Source organism: Xylona heveae, assembly GCF_001619985.1.
Source record: "Xylona heveae TC161 unplaced genomic scaffold L228scaffold_1, whole genome shotgun sequence".
NCBI classification, from domain to species: domain Eukaryota; kingdom Fungi; phylum Ascomycota; class Xylonomycetes; order Xylonales; family Xylonaceae; genus Xylona; species Xylona heveae.
In genome coordinates, this window is record NW_017264193.1 from 662,458 (window position 1) to 686,682 (window position 24,225).

General features: G+C 49.7%; 7 protein-coding genes across 7 annotated transcripts; 5 read left to right on the top strand and 2 right to left on the bottom strand.

Annotated features, from left to right (window-relative positions):
- Positions 1 to 1,766: 1,766 nt before the first annotated feature.
- L228DRAFT_4789 (zf-DHHC-domain-containing protein) lies at positions 1,767 to 4,015 on the bottom strand. The gene is made up of 5 exons (XM_018336627.1): positions 3,193 to 4,015; positions 2,953 to 3,124; positions 2,595 to 2,894; positions 2,465 to 2,543; positions 1,767 to 2,407 (listed from the first exon to the last, which is right to left on the bottom strand). Exons 1-5 carry the CDS (start codon positions 3,609 to 3,611, stop codon positions 2,013 to 2,015), a joined length of 1,365 nt encoding a protein of 454 aa, XP_018191641.1. The 5' UTR covers positions 3,612 to 4,015; the 3' UTR covers positions 1,767 to 2,012.
- Positions 4,016 to 4,445: 430 nt separating this feature from the next.
- L228DRAFT_251907 (HCP-like protein) lies at positions 4,446 to 5,674 on the bottom strand (the record flags this gene model as incomplete). Its single annotated transcript, XM_018333656.1, has 2 exons — positions 4,446 to 4,717; positions 4,777 to 5,674. 2 exons carry the CDS (start codon positions 5,672 to 5,674, stop codon positions 4,446 to 4,448), a joined length of 1,170 nt encoding a protein of 389 aa, XP_018191642.1.
- A 4,642-nt stretch (positions 5,675 to 10,316) lies between these two features.
- Positions 10,317 to 14,009, top strand: L228DRAFT_207076 (glycosyltransferase family 2 protein; the record flags this gene model as incomplete). Its single annotated transcript, XM_018329704.1, has 3 exons — positions 10,317 to 13,060; positions 13,130 to 13,620; positions 13,681 to 14,009. 3 exons carry the CDS (start codon positions 10,317 to 10,319, stop codon positions 14,007 to 14,009), a joined length of 3,564 nt encoding a protein of 1,187 aa, XP_018191643.1.
- A 3,659-nt stretch (positions 14,010 to 17,668) lies between these two features.
- Positions 17,669 to 19,285, top strand: L228DRAFT_206539 (YVTN repeat-like/Quino protein amine dehydrogenase; the record flags this gene model as incomplete). Its single annotated transcript, XM_018329681.1, has 2 exons — positions 17,669 to 18,040; positions 18,107 to 19,285. 2 exons carry the CDS (start codon positions 17,669 to 17,671, stop codon positions 19,283 to 19,285), a joined length of 1,551 nt encoding a protein of 516 aa, XP_018191644.1.
- A 74-nt stretch (positions 19,286 to 19,359) lies between these two features.
- L228DRAFT_5062 (hypothetical protein) lies at positions 19,360 to 19,932 on the top strand. The gene has a single exon (XM_018336654.1). The coding sequence runs from the start codon at positions 19,475 to 19,477 to the stop codon at positions 19,784 to 19,786; it is 312 nt and encodes a 103-aa protein (XP_018191645.1). The 5' UTR covers positions 19,360 to 19,474; the 3' UTR covers positions 19,787 to 19,932.
- Positions 19,933 to 21,618: 1,686 nt separating this feature from the next.
- Positions 21,619 to 22,104, top strand: L228DRAFT_242499 (hypothetical protein). Its single transcript, XM_018331447.1, has one exon. It carries the CDS (start codon positions 21,721 to 21,723, stop codon positions 21,937 to 21,939), a length of 219 nt encoding a protein of 72 aa, XP_018191646.1. The 5' UTR covers positions 21,619 to 21,720; the 3' UTR covers positions 21,940 to 22,104.
- Positions 22,012 to 24,203, top strand: L228DRAFT_5072 (glycoside hydrolase family 17 protein). The gene is made up of 3 exons (XM_018336656.1): positions 22,012 to 22,342; positions 22,435 to 23,833; positions 23,933 to 24,203. Exons 1-3 carry the CDS (start codon positions 22,147 to 22,149, stop codon positions 24,003 to 24,005), a joined length of 1,668 nt encoding a protein of 555 aa, XP_018191647.1. The 5' UTR covers positions 22,012 to 22,146; the 3' UTR covers positions 24,006 to 24,203.
- The last annotated feature ends 22 nt before the right edge of the window (positions 24,204 to 24,225 follow it).

Genomic DNA, 24,225 nt, shown 5'->3' on the forward strand with positions numbered 1-24,225 from the left:
GCCTGGTGGCAAAAGATGGAAGAAAACAAGGCATGCAGGACGACAAAAGAGGAGCTGACTCGCGTGGACAAGGAAACGGATGAACCTCTAAACTCCATCTCACCCCGTTGACCCTCCCCCACCTGGAGGGGTCGTTAGATATACCGGCTAACTACGGTACCTACTTGGTAAGAACCCCCATCTCTTTCCAGCGTGGGGGTAAACCACATGTGGGGGTAAGTTGAAAGAAGAGGAGTGCAAGGATGCCATGATTCTGCTTGGGCCAAATTTCGTAACCATAAGGTAGCTTTCTCTGATGCCGGGGACATCAATGGTCTGGTCCATAATACCCGTAATCTTTGCATCTCTAATCACATTTGCACAAAAAGGGCCCCAGATTTTGCCGGAGGGTTCTCCGTGCACTCGGGCCTTCTCATTCCATGGATGTTGCTCAGGACGTTTCAAAGGCGAGGGGTCAGCCGGGCATCCCACTTTGGAAGGAATATCCTGGTCATCATGATGATGCTTAGACGCAACGACACATCAAATCACACCTATGGATAATACTGCCGTGAGCCCTTTCATTAGCAATCTCCGTATTCAACTGCTCAATTCGGATCAGAAGCGACCACTTTATACCGCGGGTTTCTCTCGGGCCATATTGCCCCCCACTCAGCGCCACCTCCACATAATGCGTCCCCACACAAGCAGCCATTGCACCAGGCCTCCGACGTTTTGCACAGGTCAGCGTCATCGCGGCTAGCTGCAGCATTATCGTGGTTGTTCAATCGGAATGACCGATCACACATTCTGCATTCGCCCATTGTCCCTCGTCCTCATACACTAACGTGGCCTCTCAGTTATATCCCGTGCTATTGAAGATGCTTTCTTCGTGCTCGCATCGTCTGTTTCACTCGCATAATGCCGGCGTCGCTGATCCGCCCTTAATTTTGCCCCAAGAACCTTAAAACACTCAACCCATCATCAAGCGTGGAGAAGGGGAAATAAAACCCCCTCGGGCTGGAAGGGACCGAACCGAACCTCGACGACCCGCTCTCACTGCTTTTTCGTTACAAGTATTATCTCCGAGTCCAAAAGCCCGATCAATCTACATGCAAATAATGAATCCAACCCATGCGCAATCTCACCTGCATAGCGCTGTCAGCCCATCCTTGCAGAGTAATCATATACAAAATTGCATCCCAAGCCAAATGACAAGAGCAAAACAAACAAATTACCTAATGTTCCCCATTGTCTGCACATTTTCCACAATGCAATGATGCTCCCTTTTTATTAGCATTTCTTTCTCATCTTCGCATTGGCTTTTTGCGTTGATTTTCGTTCCAACCATTACCTGATGCTTTTGTCATATGCCCTGGAATACATCACTGAGGCACTTCGCCACGAGACCTGCTTCGTGGCCCGTGACAATCCAACAATTGGTGTCTGTGTGACAAAGCTTACCACCCCGCATTGACAGGCCCCATAAGTATCTCCATCAGGTCCAATTATCCCAGATAATGTCTCAGACTCCAGGTCCATAATGCTTCTAGCTCATTCGACAAGTTCAAATGTTCTCTGGAGCAGAAGGTACAAATCATCCCCATTGGTCCATTGCCGATGGTACCCTGGATCTGTCTCATAATACTGATTGGGACAGGCGGGTAGAGATGCTGCGCAATGACTACCCCAGTCCCCCCCTTTGCGTTTATTTCAACTGAATGTGGCGCGGCTTCCGCAGATTCTCCTTTTGTTTTCTTTCCCGCCCCTGAAGACCGAGGGGGTGATCACTTGTTCTGCACTATGTCCCTTGTCGCAATCAAATCTGGTTTTGAACTTGCTACAAAGACAGTAAAATGAATTGGGTGAATTACACCGAGTTTAATGCGGTAGTATTCTGCTTCTTCCATTGTTCCAATCAACCGTTGATTCCTCTTGTGCGAAAGATATCATGGTTGCAGTTATTTCTCTTTGTCTGCATTGTTGAAATTTGTTGGATTACATATTGGCTGATATTTTCCCCCTCCCGCTCTCTAAGATGCCTTTTGCGCGTTCTTGCGCTTTTTGAGCAATTCTGCCAGCGGAATATTGTCCTCGTCGTAGAACTCTGCCGCTTCGTCCACTCCGAAATCTGCTAGACGATCCCCATCGCGGTTTCGCCAGCCTTCCTCGCCACTTTCGTCCTCACTAGGAGAATCCCGGTCTTCTTTCCGCTTGCCACTACGGTCATACCTTTTGTGGAATCGCGCCCGCCGATACACAGGGCTTTCTCTCCTTTCCAAGTCCTCTCTTTGGCGTTGCTTGAATGCTTCTAATGATAGCGAGCTTCCAGATTCATCCTTATAAGTGAATGCGTTTTGTGGGTTTGACGGAATAGGTGTTCGAGGCATGCGATCAGGATCAGGCGGCGGCCATGTAACGGAAGGGTCTATGGCACAATAGGATAAGTAAAAGTCCTAATAATATCACGAACATAAACTCATACCTTCAAATCCATTTACTTCAAACTCCAGACCGCTGTCCAGAGTAGGGGTGCTGGAAAATGGCCAGAACCAGGCGAGTATCTGTGCATTTTACATTAGTCACGTTACCATCGTCCGTGGAAGCAGAGTTACATTTGAAGTTCCTCCCATGTTTTGCTTAAAGTTTTTCCAGATTCCAATGTCATATGGAAATTCCTGTTTTTTAATCTTGATCTTGGTGCCATCCGGCCCATCTAGGTATCCGCCAAGAGCTTTGGCCCGACGTAGCAAGATGCCATGTCTTGACTTTTCCCAACTCTCAATAGTTGTCGTGTTAGATCCGAGACTCCATATTGCACGAAATAATAGGATAGTAAGGACAAATAATGTGAACGAATTAACGGAAAAAAGGACAAGAAGATGGGACAGCTGAAGTATAGATGGGCCAAAATACTGCAGGGAATCATTGTATCAGCGCAGAGCATTATGACGTTTCACTCACAGCACTTACGCTCGGAAGATCTCTAGAATCCCATATCCATTTCGCTCTGATACAGATGAAATACTCCAAATAGGACATGGATGTCACCGCGTAGAAAACGAATCGCATAAAATGAGGAATCGTTGTATGCGAGACACAGTTTGAAGTCCACGGGCAGTGATGATCCATTTTTGGAATGCATCTGAGATGACAATCAATTAGTCCAACGGCTGAGGGACCAGCGAGTGGATGAGGAGTAATATTAAGTACCGTTTGCATTGCTTACAATGGTGAGCACGCGGCGGTTTCGGCGCTTCGCATTTCCTGCACCAACGTCCTTTGCGAGTTTGTATATCTGAGGTTCCAGTTGGCGAGGATTTGACTTCCCCCATATCCACTGGTTCCAGGTTTGTTGTGTTTGGACCTTTCGCGTCTGCTACGGTTGAACTTAAACCCTTGGACAAGACTGCCGTGGGCCAATCCTTTGGAATTTTCCCAGGGTCGATGTAACAAGTTCTTGCGTAGCATACCCAGATACAGGCCACAACTAAGTTGAAAATCACATATTGGTCCTTTTCTAGGGGTCCAGGTTCAATATAGTGAAAGAGTATCTGCGACGAGTACGCAAGAAATGCAATGAGTAGAGATACTCCGGGTATGGCAAGGCTGGAGAGTGGTGGCAGCTCCATGTTTAATTTGGAGTCGAGGTGCCAGCACCCAAACGGTCTCACGCCAGCAATAAGATATGGCTGAAAGTTGTGTAAAGATATTGTTTGTGCGTTGACATCAAGAGTGATCTAGCTCCGACGTCTTCCGGCTCCCTTGAGCTCGCTGCACCACTGTCTTTGCTACTCAACCATCGCCAGCCTGCAACAAAGTGAAAGAGATAACAGGAAGAATAATCAAGTTCCAGGACTCTAATGGTCTGTCCCGCCTGACTGAAGACGTGAAATATTTTTCTTTTTACCCTTTGAGCAGCAATATCAGACCTAGGGACTTTTGAATGATCGAGGACATGTCGTCCCTCGAGTTCGCTTAAATGCGGGATGTTCCTGCAGAACCGGGGCAATCGGGTTCCAGCAAAGGCCGATTTCTCCGGTGGGGAGATGTAGGTCAACGGTCAAAGATGTTATATAGTTAAAATACCGTCCATTGGGCCAGTCAACGATTCAGACCCATGACATTCGGCACTGCATAGACCCTAAAAAATTATACATGAGCGGCATAGGATGAGGTCAGAATCTAATTAAGGCTGCCAATCCAATTGGATCCAAAGAAGAACAACATCTCCCTAAGAGCGTTGAAAATGCTAACGCCCTCTTTCAACGCCAAAATTCCCGAAGAAATGCAATGCAACCTGCTATCCAAGTCAAACGCATACTGCGTAACATCATCGCAACAAAAAAATTAAACCGCTCGCAACGCACACATATTCAAAGTCAAATGAGAACCCAACGCTGCAATGCTGTCGTGCCAAAAACAGCCAACCCCCTCCCAGAAAAATATCCACAAGGAAATCACTTTTACATAATGATACAATTCTTACCATCGGCCACCTGTTCCGTGCCGGTTGCGTCGCCTGCTTTACTTTTACTCTTGTCTCCAGCACTGGGCATAGCTTTGTCCGTCTCGCCAGAGGCCGCTGCTTGGATAATTGCTAGGCGTTGTTTTGCCCGTTCATCCCCATGACTTGCGGCCTTGACATACCATACATTCGCGTCAAGTGTGTCTCGACGGCATCCAATGCCCATTTCTTTAAAGTAGCCGACCGCATACTCGGCTTTTGGGTACAGTCCTAGACGGATTGGAAGTCAGCTTTCGTCATTCAGTACAAGGCAGACAGAGCGAACTAACCAGTTTCAGCTGATTTTCTAGCCCATTCGTATGCTTCATTCTCGTCCTTGTCTAGAACAGGCTCTGCGCCGATCATATACCACGCACAAAGAGCCATCATTGCCAGAGGATGTCCTCGTTGAGCGGCACAGTTGTAAAAGTGAACGCTAAGCGCCGGATCGCGAGGGCAGCCAAGTTGCCCATATTCATAGGCTTCGCCCAGCCGAAACCCAGCTTCTGCGTGACCCAGATCCGCTGATTGGGTGAAAAGCTGGGCCGCATATGCCTCGTCCTTGAAAATATCGGGGCCATAGCCTGTTTCATGTAGTATCGCCAACTCGTAGGGTGCAGAGTTATATTGCACGTCAGCGGATTCTGCCGCTCTTTTCAGCCATTTGATTCCTTCGCGATAGCGTTTTCCAAGGCCCATGTCGCCAGACAAGCACGCTTTGCCAAGCCGTAACATTGCGCCCGGATGGGATTTAGATGCAGATTGGCGATAGAACTGTTCGGCTTTGGCGGGATCTCTTCGACAGCCCCATCCAAATTCATAGCACAAAGCAGCTCGATAACCGGCTTCAGCATGTCCATGCTTGCTGGCGGCAACAAAAAGCGGAAAGGCTTTCTCGTAATCTTCTTGGTCCTTATTAAAGATGCCAGACGCATAGCCGTCCGCCAAGTAGTACTGAGCGAATGGATAGCTGCGATCAGACAGTTTCTGCAATATTTGGCGAGCTTCGCGGAGGTATTCAGCCCTAGTGGCTACTGGTGAGGATTTGTCAGCCTCTTGGCTGTCCGTGCTCTTCGTGGTCGATGTCGAGGTCTGAGCAGCTAACTCTTGAGCAGAATTAGTTAGAAAAAGAGCAAATTCGTATTGAACCGAGGGTTCGTTCGTCTTTTTTACATTCGCGCGGTACATCTCAATCGTCTTCTTGGTGTCCAGTAAGGAGGCATTCTTCCCTACCACATTTCGAAGGTGGGAATTATCCAGGCTGGCAGGACCTGGGGCATGTTGAGGGTAGGAACCATTCAGTAAATCTATATACGAGACCGGTCGGCTATTCGCAGAGCCGTCGGACAGACCCCTTATGGTACTGGGAGATCCTTTGGGGTGAGGAGAGCGTGAGCGACTATGCGCACTCAGGTTTGAGCCCAATGAAGCAACTGATGCAGGGCGAGCCAGCGAGGCTCTCGCTTGTTGTGTGCTCGATGGTGCCAACCGTTGATTCTGCTGAGATCTTCTTTCACTTGAAGAGGACCCGGGTGATTCAGGAGCTTTCCCCTTCGCTCCGCTCTGTACGGCCCGACCGCGCGCTCCTGCGCTTGATGTATTGTCCGTGGAACTCTGCTGGTGATGGTACTGGAGTGGAACGTATATCTGTGGTGGGTCCGTCCTTTCTCTAATGCTTTCGTGGGAAGATTGCATAGATTGGCCTGAAGCAGCATCTTCCCGAGATTCCCGTGGAGACTCTGAGCCCTGGCTGTCAACAGAAGAGAAGACAGCGGATTGAGGCTCATGCACACTTCCTGAGACATATCTCGTCTCACCTTGGCGGAGCGGAATAGATTTCGTTGGTCCTGCAAAATGTTCCGACACTTCGCTTTGTGGAGATCCATAAATGCCTATAGTATTCCCATTTGTCTGGCGCGGAGCTTTGCGCATCGCATGAGAATCGAAGCCTGTAGAAGGTGTTCTCGAATGAGATACTTCATAATGGTACTCTTTGCGCGGAGGCGATTGAGGCTGAGCTTGAATGCGGCTCGGTGAGAGGACCCTACCAACGTTTCGGGAAGGAGATGCCTGCTGTTCCTGCACTGTGAAGTTTTCCTTTGTTGAGTCTACGTCCCTTGTTGGAGATGAAAGCGGGCGTTTGCTCTGGTGTGCGCCTTGTCCTTCGCCAGAAACGGAGCTCCGGGAAGCCTTGATATTTGAATCGCTTTTCTGGTTCATTTTCAGACGATTACTGGTCAGAAGTATTTCGGGTACCTCGCAGTCGTCGTGATAACAGGCAGAGGTTTCGCTTTCTCTATTTGAAATAGGTTCTGCGTTGGGAGCTCGAGTCGGACTACTGTTGGTGGCGGATATAATCAGCCAAATAATCCTGGCGGCTCGCAGGTGTAAATTCAACAGCAGTCATACGCAAAAGTGCACCGTCTACTGAGGAACACGCTTTGCTGGGAAAGGCGTGCAGCAAGGGTCAAATAATCTGCACTCGGAACCCCAGGGTAAAACCAAGGGTGTGACGACGTATGCTCTGTATAGAGGTATGCCTACCTACCTAGATCAACTCCGACATCCGAATCTTAGCGCCGCGAAAAAGCGGATTTGCCTGGTCTCTTCAATTCAGGAACCACAGAGTCTAACCATTGCTTTCGGGGCCGATCAACCCTTTACCAAACTGTCACAAGTGTGATCAATGAATAAAGAGTGGGTGACAAGGTGTAGGGTTGATTAGTGACGCGAGGCGCAGCCGTAAATGGTGGACCCTGGGGCAGTAGTATTATGGGCCCGAAAGACTTATAGACAGCCGAGCCAAGTGCTAGCGCAACATGCGGCGTGAGCTAGAAAGCAGATTGAGAAGTTGAATCAACTCGTGATCAAAAAGAGAGAGAAGGCAACTGCTTTTGTTGAAAGATATTGGGGGGCAGGAAACAAAGCGGACGGGGACTCTTAGGCCACACGCTGATCTATTAGATATCAAACGGCTTTCTGACGAATGTGAACCTTTAGTCAGCAAAACGACATGGGAGATTCTCTGCGGATGAGGGGCTTTCGTCTACCTTTACCGTAATAGCGGTTCGGACAAAGGAGAGGATGATAAAAGGGCGTATATACGGAGGGGGGCTGTTTTGTACAAGACGGGGCTGGTGTAGGAAAATGAGACCTGTCCAGCCAAAAACTAAACAAAGTAGCTGGCTCAGGAGTGGCACCAGAATAACAACACAGCCATAAGGGAGACAATGAGACAGATTTGGATCAAGAGAGCCTTTAGGGTAGGTACGAACTGAGAGCGCACCTACCCTACAAGCCAAAGAACCGCGGTGCTGAGATGACGCCAAGTAGGTGTGAGAATGCGCGAGTGCGTGCGTGTGGGCGGGAGCCACTCGGCGATCCCATAAGATCGAGAAGGAGGGTTACTATAATGGGCAACAGTTGTACCGTGTACCTGTACGCTTGCACGCACTTCATACACTTCAAATGTGCTCTTTTGCAGCCAGTGAATCTTTACCTAAACTAGATCACGCATGTGCTCATTATTCTAAACTTTTATGCGCTGATGAATTTTCTTCTGTGCATTTTTGTCCAAGTATTTCGTCAAAGATCACTACCTAATGTTGGTTTGGGGATTGAAATTGTTCGTCCACTTGAGTCAATGTACCTTGGACCTTCTCCCAGCTAAGGGCTAGTGCAAGGGGAAAACTTTTCGAGAAGACGAGGGGCCGATGAGCACGCTCTCTCGTCCCATGGCTGCCACACGTTTTTCCTCGTCCTTCTTTTTCTGGGGCTGGAAGACCGTGCTCACCACGACCGGAAACCAACCACCCGGCTCCTCTCTCACTCAAACCCTGAGCCTTCCAGCCCGTCCGCCTCCAGGGTCTCAATAATCCATCATCTTGTTACGTAAGGCCCTCTTCTTTCAGCGCGCCACGTTCTTGCCGAATAGGGCCTTTATATTGCTCGTCGTGACCCGTCAAATCAAATCAATACCAGTCACATGGAAAATATTTGGACGCTCAAGGGCGGTTTGAGACCCATGATCCAGAACCAGAAGCCTCACAGGGGCAAATAAGCCATCTAGCGAAGACATCATGTCAATAGTACTTAACACTTTTTTATGGGGCTTGAAAGGGTCACTGGACGATTTTAAAGAGTTATACCCGTAACTTACCTAGTAGCTTGCCGGATGAGTCGGATTGTACGCGAGAAGCGCCAGCCTCGTATCCCCTTAGTTGTGCACATTTAACCATAAGGTCCTCAACCTCTCTTTAAATCCATTGCGTACCTCTGTACAAATTTGTACGTATTAAGACTTTCAGCCTAGCCCATTTACCTTGCATTTTCAACTCGAGAAGCATGCCATCTCCAACGATGAAAGGGAGCAGCATGTCCCTTGTTATCTGCTATCATCGATGGCCTTGTAATCAATTTCTCCATGACAAGAGCAGGAAAAGACGGAAAGGCGGCCATCTTGCTTTGCGGCATGCCTTTCGTGAGCACGGATACCCGTAGATCATATAGCTGCGACAGATCTGCGTCAACAAACACCAACTTTCTCTGGGTTTGGGGAAAAGCACTCAAAATGGATGGGCTTTTTGGTGAATGGTTGGCCGACGCTACAAGGATGGGAGAAGTTTCCTCGGCAACGTCATGTTTCCTGATATAGTAGTCAGGCTTACGAGATTTCTTCCCGTCCACTTTAGTGGATTTAAATGGGTCAGGTGCGCGGCGTATGGATGTAGCGAGACTTCTGCTAAAGTGGTCAAAAAGGCCACTACACTCGTACAGATACCTAATTCGAGTTAGACCGAGCGGCGATGCCTCGTTCCGCCCGCTGGAGGCATTCGTTCTGAGACCGACGCGCATCGCTGTTGTCTTCCAATTTTCCCCCCACAACAAAGGCCCTTTTCCTAGAAAAAAAAATAGGAACTTCTGAGTACAGTAGAGATAGGACCACCCGAATAGAGCCTTCGGACGTAAGGTACTCGTAGTGAAGTCTTTCTTTTGGTGCCGCGGATATTCAGCCATCGGACACTTCCCAAACTAGGGCGTAGCGTTGAACCCCTCGAGCCACTACAAACTGCACTGTGCACTCGCAGTGATCTTCGATTGGCTCAGACTGAAAGCCATTTCCATTTGCGTCCTGCCCTCACCCTGCGAGCATCTAAGCAGACTCAAAACACTTGCGTCAAAAAATATCCTCACGAACGGTCTACCAACACTTGGGCGTGCGATTTGACTGCAGCTCAAGTCATTTTCCCTGTTGGCCTGATACGCCTCATTAGTCCTCATCGCCGGTATTGACCTCTGGGAGGCACTGACGGTAGAGCGATCGCCGTTTACGAGTTCGGACCTTTGTTGCGATGATTGCATTACCGGTCGGCGGACATTAGACCACATTCGAAACGGGAATACTCCTTGCGCTATTCAAAGACTGTATATTTCCTGATCTGCTGTTTCAACCTCCGGCACTTTGAAGAGTCCTTCGTCGTCTGCATTGACTTCTGCCGCCTGCGGCGGCAGCGTCTCTTCATCTTCACTTCTGGTCTCCACAACAGTGATTCAAGTCATACGCTACCCTAAATAATTTTGGACAAGGGAACGCTAGAGAAAGGGTGGATACAAATCAGAATAAGTCGACGGTAAGTAAACAAAGAATTGATTCTGGCCGATGGATTTCTTCTCAAAGTGCTGTGGAATGTCTGCTCTTACATCATTGCCAAGGAGCGTATTGAAAGGCAGAAGAAAATCGCATTCTTCGCGTGGAGTGGCTGCAGACAAGCGTTGGTCTCCACGTGTGGGTTTGGAATGTGGCTGACGATTTCGCCTCAAGGTATCAATAATGGCGAGCCCGCAGAAACCTGACCCGACCTCACCACGCCGGCGGCAGCATCATCACCATCATCATCGGCATCACTCTTCCGCCGCCTTGTCCCATGGACGGTCTCGCAGTAACGATGTGGAAGCTGGCGGTTACTCGCCGCCGAGAGGCTCTCGAAGAGACCCGTATGCCTACCAACCTGCTTCTCCCGGCACACTTCCGGGTGACAGAGATCCTATTATGATGGCTTCATCAGGACCGCCTGTTGAGCTGGGCCGGAAACGCAGCTTGATACGACCGGAGCGGAACCGGATTGACCGTGACCATCCCAATTATCACTATCGCCAGCACGCACAAAATATGAACTTTATGCCCTCCACTACCGGTAATGATCCCTTAATCGATGAGCATGAGGAGGAAGCTCTGAGTTCGACAAGCACTGAAATGGCAAGCCTCAATCGTCCAGGTCAAGCAGCTCCTGTTGGCGTGGCCTATTCCGACAGCTCGCCTTCGAGAAGCGATTATGGGCATCAAAGAGGGGAAAGCGATCCTGTTCCACCTGGAAAATTGAAAAGAAGAGAGAGGAAAAAACAGCAGAAACAGCAGGAGGCGGTAACCCCGCCCAGCCTATGGAACATCTACTGTCATTTGATCACTTTCTGGTGTCCGGATGTTGTTCTAGGCTGCTTTGGAATGCCCGCAAAGGCGCAAAAACGAGCATGGAGAGAGAAAATGGGTCTGATCAGCATCATTCTCTTGATTGGCACGTTTGTTGGCTTCCTTACTTTCGGATTTACTGAAGTCGTCTGCGGGTCGGCGCCTGCACGTATGAAGGTCAATCATGTTGAAGCCGGATATATGATTTTCCACGGCAGCGCCTATGATCTGTCCAAGTCGAAACATCCTCCAGCTCGAGGAATCCCTGAAAATGCAAACGTGCTCTACGACCTTCCTGAGAAACACGGCGGGCAGGATGGCAGCTTTCTCTTCCAGAACGTCAACGGAGCCTGTAAGGGCCTGATTACAAAAGCCAAGGGGTCAGACGTTCCTTCGAATTCGAATGGCGAGCTGGCTTGGTATTTCCCCTGCAACACATTCAATCAGGACGGCTCCAGCAAACCCAATACGACGGATCCATATTACCTAGGGTACGCTTGCCATACAACAGCCAATAGTCGTAAAGCATTCTATGATCTCAAGAGCTCGGGGCAAGTCTACTTTACGTGGGATGATATAAAGAATTCCAGTCGGAATTTGATGGTTTACTCTGGTGATGTTTTGGATCTTGATTTATTACAATGGTTCAACACATCTGAAGTGTCATACCCGGCACAGTTTGATGACCTGCGCAAGAATCCAGCCGTCCGAGGGACAGATGTGACTCGAGCTTTTCAGGCCAGCTCAACCGACAAGCATCTTGCCAGCTGCTTGACAGAGATTATCAGAGTGGGATCTATCGACACCGAGACTGTGGGCTGCATTGCATCCAAGGTTGTTCTTTATGTGTCTTTGATCTTTATTCTCTCAATCGTCGTATCAAAATTTGTTCTCGCAGTAGCCTTTGGCTGGTTTCTCAGTCGACGCTATGTCGCAAATGGGATGGGTGTTTCTAAAAAGCGAAATCAAGAAATTGAAGACTGGACTGAAGATATTTACCAACCTCCGCCCAGATATGGCGATACTATGGTTGGCGGGCCAGATAAGGGCGGCAAACGTGGCAGTACCTTACTTCCGAAGACGTCAAGATTCACCAGCCCTTACGCTGTTGAGAATGTCGCAAAGAAACAACGTCCTACGCCAACGACGATGGCTAGCCAGAGCTCAACAGCTCGTCTCCTGGCCAATCAGCCAATGTATAGCCAAACGGATGGGAGTCAAGGAAATTTGTCCGATCCAACTAGCAAGCTCTCTCACGGCACAAGTAGGTCCAGCCTTATGCTCTCACAAGCTCCGGAAACAAGATTCTCTGCTCTAATGAGCGATGTGGATGCGGTTGGCCCTACAGGGTTCATTCACGAGAACGTCGTACCTCAACCCCCTCCAGAATGGCAGCCATTTGGATATCCCCTGGCTCATACCATTTGTTTGGTTACCGCATATTCCGAGGGTGTTGAAGGTTTACGGACGACGCTTGACTCGCTGGCCACTACCGATTATCCTAATAGCCACAAAGCGCTCTTGATCATTTGCGACGGCATCATCAAGGGCCACGGAGAAACAATGTCTACGCCCGATGCTGCGTTGAGTATGCTAAAAGATCACGCTGTTTTGCCGGACGAAGTGCAGCCTTATTCCTACGTTGCTGTGGCTGGTGGTTCAAAGAGACATAATATGGCAAAAGTATACGCTGGCTTTTATGACTACGGAGAGGATTCGGTCGTCCCTGCGGACAGACAACAGAGAGTTCCCATGATGGTTGTGGTGAAATGCGGGACGCCCCAGGAAGCTGAGCAAGCTAAGCCTGGAAACCGAGGCAAGCGTGACAGCCAGATCATCATCATGTCATTCCTTCAGAAGGTCATGTTCGACGAAAGAATGACGGAACTTGAATACGAAATGTTCAATGGTCTTTGGCGCATTACCGGTATCAGCCCTGATTTCTATGAAATTATGCTCATGGTCGATGCGGACACCAAAGTTTTCCCCGATTGCTTAACGCATATGGTTTCTGCTATGGTTACTGACCCGGAGGTTATGGGTTTGTGTGGAGAGACCAAGATTGCGAATAAGACTCAGAGTTGGGTGTCCATGATTCAGGTTTTCGAGTATGTATTGACTCTTTTGCGGCTTTGGGGAAAAAAGAAGAAGTGGAAGAAGCTAACACTGGGATATAGGTACTTTATCTCTCACCACCAAGCGAAGTCGTTTGAGTCAGTGTTTGGTGGTGTCACCTGTTTGCCTGGCTGTTTCTGCATGTATCGCATCAAAGCGCCAAAAGGAGGCCAGAATTATTGGGTTCCAATCTTGGCCAACCCCGATGTGGTCGAGCATTATTCCGAGAACGTCGTCGACACTCTTCACAAGAAGAATCTTCTCCTTCTGGGTGAGGATCGTTATCTTTCGACTCTGATGTTGAAGACATTCCCGAAGCGGAAGCAAATTTTTCTTCCTCAGGCCGTCTGTAAGACTGTCGTACCGGACAAGTTCATGGTGCTTCTCTCTCAACGCCGACGCTGGATTAATAGTACGGTGCACAACCTCATGGAACTTGTGTTGGTCAGGGACCTGTGCGGGACGTTTTGCTTTAGCATGCAATTTGTCGTCTTCATTGAATTGATTGGCACGCTGGTCCTACCCGCTGCCATCTCCTTTACCGTGTATCTGAGTAAGTCAACATGCAGGCGAGGTCTCTGAGGTGCCATGTTGCTGATCTGACCGTCCACAGTCGTCATATCCTTTGTGAGGAAGCCAGTTCCTGTCATTCCGCTTACGCTCCTCGCACTCATCCTTGGACTTCCTGGTATTCTGATTGTACTGACAGCGCATCGGCTGTCTTACATCTTGTGGATGTTGATTTATTTGATTTCTTTACCAATCTGGAACTTTGTCTTGCCGACATATGCCTATTGGAAGTTTGATGATTTCAGTTGGGGAGACACCCGCAAGACGGCGGGAGAGACGAAGAAGGGGGATGGTCACGATACTGTTCAAGGCGAGTTTGACAGCAGCAAAATTACAATGAAGCGATGGGCCGACTATGAACGAGGTGAGTGAGAGAGAGGATTGCCTGAGGAGCAGCAGTCCAAACCCCTTTTGCTAATCCGAGATTTTCACTACAGAGCGACGTAGTCGAGCGACGACCAGCGTTGGATGGTCACAGCCATCTGGTTCGACTTCAGGCTGGCCCTCGCAGCATCACGGCTACGACTAAATACCTTTTCGACTTACGACAAGACTTTTTTTTTTTTCATGTGAAAAATATTTTCTTACGACATGCATAGTGGCGTCCCAGTCTGCATTATATTCGAGAGCATGAGCATCTCTAGGTTGCTGTTTCCTTTTGTGGGCTTGTATCATCTGCCATCTTCGCATTCGGCAAACTCTTGCACAAGGACAAGAAAGTCTCAGCGACTCCTCATTACAATTCTTATCATATGTTGTTGTCGCAGCACATAAGAAATTTTCCTAATATGTTCTCATAGCTCTCATATTTTTCTTAGCCTTGTAATTAATTAGACGAGTAAATGCACATATATCGAATCATGAAAATTTTATTTCATTGTTTCTTCGTATTTGCGTTCATGGCAATTCCAGCTCGAAAGCGCCCACTGCGCTTTTTATGGTCAGTGAGTTGTCTGCGAGGGGCGGTAGTGCAGGCATGATGCCCATCGGTACATTCGTAAACGTTGTGTAAGTACAGTGCATATAGATTCCTTCTTTCTAGAATCGTAAGTAATGATAACTACCTTAAGGAAGGTCAAGCATAAATGTGAGCTGGAAAGCTGATAGAGCTGTAGGTTTAAGTTAGGCATGGTTTTATGCAAGCATGCCTGGTGCTCGGTTACTATTTGGACATTATCTTTCGGTTAGTATATGTTACCTCTGTATTGAGAGTCAAATGAGATGTGTCAAATATCACTTATGCAGTGCCCTTGCAGTACCTTTTTGTGTGCTTTGCTTTTGCAGTTATTTCATTCCGAAAGGGTGCACGCATCCGAGGAATAAGATTTCTCCCTTGAGATTCATTGGCTATTGTGGGTTGGAGGTTCCTGTGGGAAAAACCGGGACATGGCCTTTGTGCAACCACTCTGGGCCAGGTGATTGGGCTTCGACCCAGAGTGCAAGGTACCATGATGTACAGCTGTCAGGGACAAGCAGCTGAAGAGCATGAGAGATGATGCAAGAGCTACTTCCATGTACTGTAGCTGTATCATTTTCTGTACATGACGCCACGAACACCCTGACAGGCCCCCGGCCAACACACAGGCGAACGCTCTCGCCAGCCGAGTTCAGGTGAGTACGACAGTGAGTTAGGGAAAAGGGGAAAATACAGCATACAAAAGCGTCTGTAAAAGGCAAAAGAAGGTTAAAAACTGGGGTGAGGTGGCAGACAAGGGCACAGAAGCGTGTCTCGCCATGAGGGCCCGTTGAACTGTCTTCCCCCCCCCCTCCCCGTCTTCCCCCCCGAAAGAAAAAAAAAATGTGCCGTACTTTGACAGCGTGAAGCGGGCAACCTTCTATGATACAACCAGAAAATCAGTGAATACCTGAGTCTTCCTGGGCCCTTTTGCCATTATCATTCCTCCACTTTTCTTTTCCCGCCTCCTCCTTACCTTGACAACGCCCCATCCAAAAATAAAAAAGAAAACATCACGCCCGTTTCTTTTCATGTTCTTTGCCACGTGCTGCTTGATACACCCCCCTTACTGCTCCACAACCAAAAAGGGCTGGCTATCGCTCGCATATTCCGCCGCCCGGCTGGCCAATCTCATGAGAAAGAGCCTGCTGTAGTATTGGCATTTTATCCCCCGAGACTGCCCGCTTGCTGAACCCCCCACCATTTTAACTGACAGCCGGCGGCCCACGCGTGCACCGTCGCCGATTATAGAGCCCGTCTCTAGTCGGGCCTCTACCTTTGTCACCTTGTAAATCATAGCCCAAGCGGCTCTGTTCGAACCTCTTCGAAAGAGTGGCCCCGCGGATAGATCGCTTGCGCCGCCTCTCGTATCAGCACTCGCTCCCGCTTCGCCTTGCCCAGCCCGAAACCCCACCTCATCTCAACGCTCTTGGACTACGGCCAAGGAGCCTTTGTCAAGCTTCAAACGTCCGTTTGCTTTTTGCAAATATCGCTTTGCTTCTGTTAGCTTGCTTGCGCATTTGCATTGAGATTTTAGGCTCACCGATTCTCTTCTTAGCTCATTGCTTCGGCTGGCTCGAATCGTCTCCTTCAGGGTGGATCCCTCCGGAGAAGGAAGCGTGGATCACTCATTGCTAGGCTTCACCCATTGACTCACATCGCTTCGCCTGGGCTCACGCGCAGGGAACCCATCGCTCAGTGTTGCTGATAGGGTCATATTGCTTCTGAATCTCTCGCTGTGCACGCCCAGCCTCATGTCATCATAACATCCAATCGTCCTATGCCCGACCGTTGCAGGCGGTCTAGTCTCCGTGCTGGTCCTTGGTCTGCAGACATCCATAAGTCCCTAAACTCGGGCGTTTCCTCGCAGAGAAGTGCTGGCGAGTCCAGCTCTCCACCTGGTGTGCGGCCTACCTCAGGCCGATTCGAAAGCGTTGAGGATACCCGAATAGCGCAAATGTCGAATGCGACACCCGGCTGTCCAGACTACCCTGGGGGTTCCATCTTGCCATCTGCACAGCAATACCAGCGTCAGCAGGATCAGCCACAGGAGAACACTCGACCAAGAGTGGTGGAGATCAACTACAATTTTGGCCGTCGGAATAGTCATCTACAAGAAATCGATTTCCCGCATACCAATCTGAACGCCAATGGGCAGTACCCTCGAGCCGCTCCAGACAACTCGCGTTTGACTACGTTGCATCCTCATCCAGCCAACAGTGAACTGCGACCAGATGACTCGATAATAAAGTACCAAGTTGACAACTCGGTGATGGATCTTGGTGCTCGCCCGAACGACCCGAGCAGTCGTGATTGTGAAGATATGGGCTCCTTTTCCACTTCTGAAAGTGAATGCGATGAACACGATCATCAGTTGGCAGGCTATCTGAGCAGTGGAGATGAAGGTGCGGGTGGTGTCTCCCTATCTCTAGATGATGTCGACATGGACGTGGAGATGAGTGGAGGCGTGGGCGCCGGTTTTGGTGGCTTCTTCACTGGTGATAGCGATGGCGACGAAAGGTCATTTGCGTCACCGTCATCTCAGGCGATTTCGTTTCAGTCCGTGGCTCAAGTGCTGGCGCAGCAAGAACCTGTTTTTGCGTCGCTCTTGGGTGACGAGATGGGAGATCAGTATAGCTCTACGTCCGAAAGCCTGTCATCAGAGGAGCTCGAGCGCGAGCTCGAACGCTATTTCGACCCAGATGCCCCAGCTCAGGCGGCTTCACTATCGTCGCTCCCATCCCTTGGGAACTTTACCCCTCCCAACGTATCGTCCGGTTCGGCAATGGCTGACAATGGACTCTTCTTCCCTCCAAGCAATCCTAGTTCTGATGGACCGGGCCATGGAAACAGTTCTTTTTCACAACCTCTGGAACAGTCATCGATACCTGGGGTGATGGCTGGCATAACTCATCAAGCGGTTCCTGGCCTTTCATTTTCAACCCCAATGGCCGAGTTTGAATCTTCGTCCGAATTGAGTGATGCAGAGAGCGACAGTGCTGTCGAATATGATTCACCATCCGCCATGCCGCTGCCGGAGCCTGCTTCAATCGCCCCCTTTCTTGGCCCAATAGCAATGCAGTCTTCGATCAACCTTCCTCTCACTTGGCCCACAGGCATTCTCGATGATGATGGGGCAGAGCAAGAACTCGAAGCTTACCCTTTCGAAGATCTTGAGCGCAACCCGGACGTTTGCAAGTTCCTCGAAACCTGGAGAGTCCACCATGGGCTTCGACATCCGGACTTTGCACCAGTCGGCCCAGATGCTTTACATGCTAAACATTGGACAAGGCCAGTTGAGATTACTCGCGATGATCTACAGGGCGACCGATTTGACGCTCAGGGCATCAACTGGGAAAGACTTGGTACAACGAGAAGTGCTGCCCGGCAAGCTCGCGGCAAGCTTTACACAAATTATACGAACCTTAGAAATGTGTACCCGTCCAAGGTTTGTTACAACGGATTTTGCATTCTTCATCCTGAGCCAAAGCTAACCTGAATCGTTTTGGTGCAGTATGCTCAAGATCTTCCTGAAACAGAAAACTTTTTCCAATTTCGGCGCATGGATACCACGAAGCACCCTTCCCTGACTCATTTTCAACTTCGGAACCTAATATGTGCATCATCGAAAAATGACGTGTACTACGCCGGCAAGTCGAGAGTCTATAGCATGAATCCGAGCATTCAAAAGGAAACTTGTGTGATGGATCTTACGAAACCTTCTATCAGTACTATTTACCCTGGCGGGCTTCGAATCTCGACCATATCGGCGAGTGACGGAGTTTTGATTGCCGGCGGGTTTGGTGGTGAATATGCAATGACCACCTTGCATTCCAATTATGATGAAGCTCATGTGGAAGGGCTCGTGAGCCGGGATGACAAGGGCATTACAAACCACGTTCATACATTTCTTGATCGCTTCAACTCACACCCGAATGCCGTTTTCTCCTCGAATGATGGCAAGATTCGCGTGCTTGATTGCTATTCCAACAGATTCATTCGAGAGCATTCTTACGGATATCCCATCAATTGCTCCGCAACGAGTCCAGACGGCCGCTTGCGGGTCGTCGTCGGAGACGACACTGCTGTGACAATTAGCGATGCTGAGACTGGCGAAACGATTGAAGCACTTCGGGGCCACCGTGATTACGGTTTTGCTTGCGCGTGGGCCGATGATGGAATCCATGTTGCCACGGGGAATCAGGATACGCAAGTGTACATTTATGATGCTCGAATGTTCCGTCATCCTCTGCAGATAATTGCATCTGAAATGGCCGGGGTTCGTGCTCTCCGCTTCTCTCCGGTCGGAGGCGGGCGGCGTGTTCTTCTCATGGCCGAGCCAGCCGATATCGTTTCCGTTGTAGATGCAGAATCTTTTACAAGTAAGCAAAAACTGGATCTGTTTGGAGAGATTGGCGGCATCAGCTTCACCCCAGATGGTTCCGAGTTCTTCGTTGCGAACACGGACGAAAAGTTTGGCGGGATTATGGAGTATGAGCGTGTTGGCTACGGGGCACAGTACGGCATGAAGTACACACGACAGCGGGAAATTGAAGATTGCGGAGATGCATACTGGGATGAAAAGGACTTTGAATGGATCCCTGACGATGCCCTCTCCGACGACGATCGTGTCAAGCGAGCTGGTGCGCATCGTAGCCGTCGCGGCCTCGATCTAGGAAACCTGGTGTACTAGGGCCCGCGCGAGGTGATTCGCAATTTCACTATTTCTGCCGCCGTCCGGCCCACCACCTCCCCTTACGCTCTCAATCGCCGTCGCACACTCTTGCGTTGCTGGACGCATTTCTTTACAAAATTTCGATCGCGTATATCGGTCGATTACAGATGTTGATGTTTATCACGAGCAGATTAAATACCCAATCGCATGACGCTTTACACGACTTTTACGCTTTCCTTTGTCTTATCTTTTTTTAGTTCCCAGCTTCTCACGCCATCACAGCCCTTCTCGAACATGTATCTCACACTATCGAAGAGGATCGTTGAGTTCAAGCTTCAATTCCCATCATTTCGGCATTTGCAGCCACGGGCGCATGCAATTCTGTCTCATTCGAGACCTGCTCATTTCAGAGACTTTTCTATTTCGGTTACCTTTATTTTTTTTCTTACTTCTCCGTCTTCCTTTGTCGTCCTTCTTCGTTCCTCTTGTCTTATTCCTCTCTACGGTCACAGTCAATGACTTTTCCCTTTTTCGTCCTTCTTCTGTGCTCATCTAGGGCGGGGTTCGTTGGTTTCGGATCGGGTCGGCCGTTTCTCTATTGGCATGCTTCTCTCTACTATGGCGTTTGTAGTCTGTGATCTCTCACTACTGCTTTCGAATTGCGGCTGTTGGAGATTATCTGATTAGGAAAAGCCGGCACATTTATTGCTGTTTTGCGCCACCATTTCCCCCTATTTTCATCGGTGTTTATTGTTCATTCTCTAACAAGCTCACTCTCCGAGCCTCTTTTCATCTTCTTCTTCACCTTTTACTACTCCCTCTTCCCCATTCTCTCTCTCTCTTTATTCTCCCGCATCATTCCTGTCTTGCCATGGACTGTACAGCATTTGCGAATGGATATAGTACGCGCAACGAAGGGAGCTGAGATCTTAAATGATGTTATGTCCATGTTCTTTAAGATAGAACTAGTACACTTTATGATTAATGCTTTATGATCATGTGCAAAATATTCAAAGTAACCTGGCATAAATTGAAACTCCCTGTCACGGGAGGTTTTGACGATTTTCCCCGGGGTTTGGTATTGCGTTGAAGTATTGACTGGGAGGAAGTAGTCGCGGGAAATCCGCCACATGCATAGTCGACGTGGGAACGATAGGGGTACACCTCACATGCATGATTGACCCCTGATGTGGGGAAGGTATAATAGTGCACATGTTCCGTGCAGCAAGCAATCATTTACTGTAATTGCGCTTGCTGGATCTGGCCGACATCCGATGGAGCATCGACCTCTTATAGTGTACAGACTAAGCAGCTACAGGTACAAATCCAGCCAAAGGACATAAGGGGTAACGTTGTTGATAGCTTGTAAAGCTGTCCCGATCAGGCTGCGAGCTCGTCTATCTTTTCGTCTACTAAAAGGTAACTACCGTGACGTCGATTTACATCAATAATGACCTCGTTGCCGAAGATGATGTCGGAAGGAAGTATTTTGAAAGAAGCATCACACCCCCTTGTGCAGCACTCTTAGAGTGGTCTTTTTTTTCTTTGATCATAATTAATTCTTGTAACTGATGGCAATGCTCAATGAGAGCTTTGAGGGGTGCGCGCTTTTTTCCAGGGCGTCTTGAGTCAGGATGAGTTCAAAAAGGCTGTGGTTCGTGTAGGTTAAATTACGCTCTCCTTTTAGATTCATTTGATCCACTTGCTCCAAGCCCTCACTAAGCTCAATTAGGCAAAACCGCACCTCATGCTCATCTCCCTCGCTCAGCCAACCGCCAAACTAACCAGACGCCGTCTGAATGTCACAAAGATGGATTGAAAGAATCCTTTCGTCTCCATACCTCTTATCGGCCCTGCTTCTTTGCTTTGTTCACGAAAGCGATTAGATGCCGGAGCTGAGACCTGCTGCTTGGCCCAAACTTGCTCGCTCGGCAGCTAGGCATGGATTGCAAAATTGTCATCGGCAGAGTGATCATCAAACTATGGGATTAGCTCGTTGGTCGCGCTTGCCTTTTGGTGACACGATCACGACCATATGTCTCATTCATGTCTTTGGCGCCACGCCTCGCTTGGATTTCTGGCCTGATGGCGCCAGTATTCTATGAACCAGACACACTGACTGAATTGAACAGAATCACCCCTCTTCAAATTGGATACTATGTGTTTGATGACGGCTCGGGTCGCTGAACAGCAGGAACTCTCTGGTTTGTGATGTGCGCGCTGTTGGTGCGAGGTGCGAGGTGATATGAGTTTTTGGAAAGCGCAACGGCAGCAATTGACGCGAGTGGCTTTTTTCCCTTGATGGAGCACCTTTCTGACTTTCCCCTCCTTTTTTTCCCCTCTAGCCCCGGCACTCCCCTACCACGGCCCTACGCCGTCATGGATCGGCCCCTGAGCTAGAATGATAGGTCCTCAGACCTTCACAGGCCCTTTTGCTTGGCCGATAATCTTCTATGGCTTTGGAAGCAGCAGCAGCTGCTGCTGCTGCTGTTGGTGCTAGCTTCTCAGGCAGTGGACAGTGCCTCCACCACCTCCAAGACCATACATACCCTTTTTCTCCCTCTCCCTTCTGCTTTTTCACACTCACTGGCACTCCGTCGCGTCTCATCACTCCTTTGTGGGCGCCTGTTGCTCTTCAGCATTCAAGCTCTAGTCATTCTTTAATCCAGTGATTATTCTTAGTCGAATATACTGCCCTCATTCTTTTTTGGCAGGCGTTCCCTTATCCAATCGTTTTTCTTGAGTGCGATATCGGACCGTGACAAGCTTTGTGCTGCTGTCAATCAGTATCAATTCACCCGCGATTGAATTTGAGCGAAAGCGAGAAAAAAAAAAAAAGAAGCTGAACGAAGGGCCTCCATTTGAGCGGACGTGATAAGATGAGACTTCCATTTGCCGGTCTCGCCATCTCGGCGCTGCTGGGATCTTCTGCGGCTGCTTCTATTCACGAGCGCCGTCACAACCATGCGCACTTCCATCGCAGCCCCGAGGAAGCTGTTTCTGTGGCCACGGCTACCGAGGAGGTTTCCTATGTTTACACCACCTTTGTCTCCACCTGGTATGGAGAACCAGGCTGTAAGTGGATTGTCTGACATGGCTCATGTTGGATTTGGATTTTCCGATATTGAAAAAAATTAAGGACAACAAACTAATGGAATTTTCAATAGTGGTTCAGCCTTCCACCGTGACAGAGACGACCTCCTCGTTGACCACGACCATTCTTAAGCCTACTGGCACTTCATACTACACCGCCACCGTGACGGTCAGACCTGTCAACAGTTCCACTGCCTCGCCTTCCTCGACGCAGTCTGTCCCCGCGTCCTCTGCGAGCAGCAGCTCCTTCTCTTCCTCCTCTTCTGTCGCCTCCAGCGCCCCGGCCAGCTCCTCGGTCGCTCCTTCTTCTTCTTATTCCTCTATCTCCAGCTCCGCGGTTGCTGCTTATTCTTCTTCTTCTTCTTCCTCTGCCGTCTCCTCGAGTCCCAGCGCCAGCTCCGCTCCCGCATCGTCTTCCGCTTCTTCCAGCCCAGCTTCTTCAAGCAGCAGCGCTTCTTTCTCCTCTTCCGTCCCTGCGTCTTCTTCCACCTCCGTCGGCTTCGCTGGCGCCAAGGCCGCCTTCAATGCTGCCGGTGATTCTCAGGCCAGCTCTAGCTCCTCCTCCTCTACCCCCTCTTCCTCGTCCTCCTCTTCCAGCTACGTAGCTTCTCCCAGCCCGACCTCGTTCGCCACCAGCTACACTAAATCTGCTGCCTCTTCATCGGCCGTGACTTCAGCCTCCACCTCCACTTCCACCACCTCCTCCTCATCCTCTTCTTCTCCCTCCGCCTCATCCAACCCCGGCACCATCAGCTCCAACGGCAACCAATGGGCCATCACCTACACCCCCTACGACTCCAACGGGGGCTGCAAGGACGCTGGCACCGTCGCCAGCGACATCTCCGCCGTCAAGCAAGCCGGCTTCACCTCTGTGCGAGTCTACAGCACCGACTGCAGCACGCTGGCCCACGTCGGCTCCGCCGCGCGCCAGAACGGCCTCAAGCTGGTCCTCGGCATCTTCATCTCATCCTCGGGCATCTCCGGCGCCGGCGACCAGGTCTCCGCCATCGAAGACTGGGCCCAGTGGGACCTCACCGAGCTCATCGTCATCGGCAACGAGGCCGTGTTTAACGGCTACGTCTCCGCCTCCGACCTCGCCGGCTTCATCACCTCCACCAAATCCCAGTTCCAGCGCGCCGGCTACTCGGGCCCCGTCACCACCACCGAGCCCCTCAATGTCCTCCAGTCCAACGCCGACACCTTCTGCAATGCGGTTGATGTCATCTCCTCTAACCTCCACCCCTTTTTCAACTCCCAGGTCTCTGCCGACAAGGCCGGCAGCTTCGTCGCCTCCCAGTTCCACGTCCTCGAGCAGCTCTGCCCCAATAAGCCCGCGTATAACCTCGAGACTGGCTGGCCCTCGTACGGCACCTCGAGTAATGGCGCCGCCGTCCCCGGTGAGCAGGAGCAAAAGACGGCCATTGCGGCCATTGCCAATGCCGCTGGAAGCAGGAGTGTCATGTTTTCGTTTGAGTAAGTTTTTCCCCCTCATTTCTCCATTTCTCCATTTCTCTCCCTCCCTGGCCCATCTTGCGTCATAGTATCAGACCGGACTAACATTGTTTTTACTAGAAACGACATGTGGAAGCAGCCGGGCGAGTTTGGCGTCGAGCGTTCGTGGGGCTGCCACACGCTCTTTGGATAGATTGCGGCTATACGTTAGTCTGTTCTCGTCTGTCCATGTTTCGCCGTCTAGAGCGAACAGTCCTACCAGTGTTCGTGCTCTTGAATCTTGCGAAACTTGGAGATTGAGTAACACTTTTGTAGCTCTTGGTACAACTTTATTACCCCTGTTTTTTTAATTTTTCATTTTTAAATATAATTTTATATACCTACATGTATATTTCTATCATTTTCATTCCCTT

What these genes read in the sequence shown, in the direction of transcription:
- L228DRAFT_242499 (XM_018331447.1), top strand. Translation starts at nt 21,721, where the DNA reads ATGGCTTTGGAAGCAGCAGCAGCTGCTGCTGCTGCTGTTGGTGCTAGC.
- L228DRAFT_5072 (XM_018336656.1), top strand. Translation starts at nt 22,147, where the DNA reads ATGAGACTTCCATTTGCCGGTCTCGCCATCTCGGCGCTGCTGGGATCT. An exon ending in CTGGTATGGAGAACCAGGCT is followed by an intron (nt 22,343 to 22,434) that starts GTAAGTGGATTG and finishes AATTTTCAATAG; the next exon opens with TGGTTCAGCCTTCCACCGTG. An exon ending in AGTGTCATGTTTTCGTTTGA is followed by an intron (nt 23,834 to 23,932) that starts GTAAGTTTTTCC and finishes TGTTTTTACTAG; the next exon opens with AAACGACATGTGGAAGCAGC.
- L228DRAFT_5062 (XM_018336654.1), top strand. Translation starts at nt 19,475, where the DNA reads ATGACGCTTTACACGACTTTTACGCTTTCCTTTGTCTTATCTTTTTTT.
- L228DRAFT_4789 (XM_018336627.1), bottom strand. Translation starts at nt 3,611, where the DNA reads ATGGAGCTGCCACCACTCTCCAGCCTTGCCATACCCGGAGTATCTCTA. An exon ending in CATTGTAAGCAATGCAAACG is followed by an intron (nt 3,125 to 3,192) that starts GTACTTAATATT and finishes TTGTCATCTCAG; the next exon opens with ATGCATTCCAAAAATGGATC. An exon ending in ATTCTAGAGATCTTCCGAGC is followed by an intron (nt 2,895 to 2,952) that starts GTAAGTGCTGTG and finishes GATTCCCTGCAG; the next exon opens with TATTTTGGCCCATCTATACT.